Source organism: Eurosta solidaginis, chromosome 1 (assembly GCF_040869045.1).
Source record: "Eurosta solidaginis isolate ZX-2024a chromosome 1, ASM4086904v1, whole genome shotgun sequence".
NCBI classification, from domain to species: Eukaryota; Metazoa; Arthropoda; class Insecta; order Diptera; family Tephritidae; genus Eurosta; species Eurosta solidaginis.
Window position 1 is genome coordinate 228,623,177 of NC_090319.1, and position 2,422 is coordinate 228,625,598.

The 2,422-nt window shown below is 35.3% G+C and overlaps 1 protein-coding gene across 1 annotated transcript; it reads right to left on the reverse strand.

The window, feature by feature from the left end:
* Window positions 1-425: 425 nt before the first annotated feature.
* LOC137241535 (uncharacterized) lies at window positions 426-2,115 on the reverse strand. The gene is made up of 2 exons (XM_067769128.1): window positions 711-2,115; window positions 426-655 (listed from the first exon to the last, which is right to left on the reverse strand). The coding sequence occupies exons 1-2, from the start codon at window positions 1,833-1,835 to the stop codon at window positions 644-646; spliced, it is 1,137 nt and encodes a 378-aa protein (XP_067625229.1). The 5' UTR covers window positions 1,836-2,115; the 3' UTR covers window positions 426-643.
* Between the last annotated feature and the right edge of the window lie 307 nt (window positions 2,116-2,422).

Sequence of the window (2,422 nt, forward strand, 5' to 3'; positions counted from 1 at the left end):
ATACCTGCATCAATTGAACCTTGCATTTGACAATTTTCTATTGCTAATTTTGTTACATTACTATTTTGGTCTGATTTTAATTCAATTTGCGATGTTTTATCAACAACTTCCAATTTTTTCTTACTTTTTGAATTTTCCATATCCTTTTGATTATTTAAAAAACTTTTTATTTTGTCTTTTGAACTTTGTTTTGTATAACTTTCTTCAGCAAGCTTTTTGTCGTTTGTACATTTTCTAAAATCTGAATTAGTTTCTTTTAAATTTATATCAGCGCAAATCATTTTACAACATTCTAAACTTACCACATTTTTATTCAACATACTTTTAACATTTTCTTTACCTAAACTTTTTCCCATGTAACTATTATCAGTTTGAATTGGTTTTCTTACTAGCTTATACATACATGTTCCAAGAAAATCTCTTCCCAGAACTGCCTCAAAACCCATTGTCCCATCAGCGACCACAATAAAATTTATATCAAAACGTTTATTATTTAATAAAACGGAACATAAAAATTTTCCAAAAGTATGTATCTTGGACTTATTTAAACCAAAGTAATTCAAATTTATATGCGAAAGAAACTTGAAGTTAAAATTTTTTGGAACAGCAGACTTCCTTATTAAGCTGATCGGGCTGCCGGAATCTATGAGGCATTCTAAAGAAAAGTGTATATGGTTAAAATTGTTTATGATAAAATTGAATTTTTTTACCCATTCATATTCATCTGCATCAACCAGTTGTACAACCTTCTTCTTATCTGGGCAATCGACTGCACGATGAGCTGTGCTTCCGCATGCGTAGCAAGCGCCCTTTTCCCTTCTGGGCTTCTTACACTCTGCAGCAAAATGTCCACGCGAATTGCAATTGTAGCACCTGATTTCGCGCTGTGCCGTCGTAGTTGTTGCCTTGTCGCCTTTCATTTTAATTTTTGCAAACGCCTGCACCAATTTTGCCCTGGTGGAATAGCATTGCATATAAGCTTGCGTACGTAATTGCTCGTCTGCGATACCGTCAATGGCATACTCAACAAATTCATCTTCGCTAAGTTGTATTGGTACTGAGAGCATAACTTTTTCGTTAAAATAGTCAACAAATGCTTCTCCAACTTTCCATTGTGCTTCAAATTTTTTCCGCAAGAGTAGTTTACTGTCTTTGGATTTGAACACGTTTTCCATCTCATCTAATAGTGTATCAACACTATCTGTCACAAAATTTGGTTTGGAGTGCATCCATTGCAATGCTTTGCCCTTTAATTTGTTGAGCAAAAGCATGCGTTTATCGTTGTCACTCAATGTATATACATTACCAACATTTTTAAATTGGGTCAGCCACACATCGACGCTTGTTTTCCCATCGAACTCGGGTAAAACGTTCAGCAGCATTTCCTTCGAAATTTTAAACGAAGCTGCTTCTGATGAATTCTGCGCCGCTGCGCCAACTGCTCTGCCATTGTAGTCTGATACGCGCCGAAGAAAATCGTTTTCACGCTCAAGCAGTTTTATTTCGCGCATAAGAAGTTGTATTTCTTTTCCATCGCTTTGTATGTTTTTCTTGCTACCGTTGTCACCGTCGTCATTATAATCTTCGCTTTGAAAATTGCTTGCTTCTTCGTTATGCATTTCTTGCTGCTGATCACGTACATATATCTGTACGTTTGTTTGTACGTTTACACCATCGTCGCGCACAGTAGGACATTCCCCACTTTCACTTGCTGGTACTGCACTTATACGCAAAGCTAGGGTGCTCTTCGTCCCGCTGATTGGCAGCGACAATTTTCGCGACCAAGCTCGGAGTTGCGCGACACTATAGTTTTCGGCACACACCATTTCTTCCATTTTTATTGTTTTCAGTTTCTTTCAAATTTTTTCACCTTTCGTTTAAATTTACAGTTGTCTTTCGACTTTGATACTCTTTCTTTCAATTTTTCAGTTAGCTTTCAATTTTCACACTTTTTTCTTTCACTTTTCAGTTAGCTTGCAATTTTTTGTTTTCTTTCAGTTTTCGGTAAAAAAAAATTTGAGTCAACATTAACCAATTTACTCTACAAGACGCACGTTTTTATAATTTAAATACCAGAGTGGATTTCGAATCCTACTTCTGAATTGTAGGACGACCGTTCAGTTTAATGGTTTACTTTATTCTGATTTTCTTGTTGTACAAAATGTCGCTTACAAGCTACGTATATTCTGCCTATACATATATTCCTGTGTATATTATATGACAAATACTAGATACATGAAATTATTTGAAACATAACCGCCTTATTTTCTATTCATATTCTATATCAAAGTACATGAGTGTCAAGCTTCAACCGCAATGCAGTATGTACGAGTATACATCCATTTAGAGTAGAGAAACACATACTTATGTATTATGTATGTATTTATACTCGAACGTGTTGATCAATAGCGCTACAAGGCAA

What these genes read in the sequence shown, in the direction of transcription:
- LOC137241535 (XM_067769128.1), bottom strand. Translation starts at nt 1,835, where the DNA reads ATGGAAGAAATGGTGTGTGCCGAAAACTATAGTGTCGCGCAACTCCGA.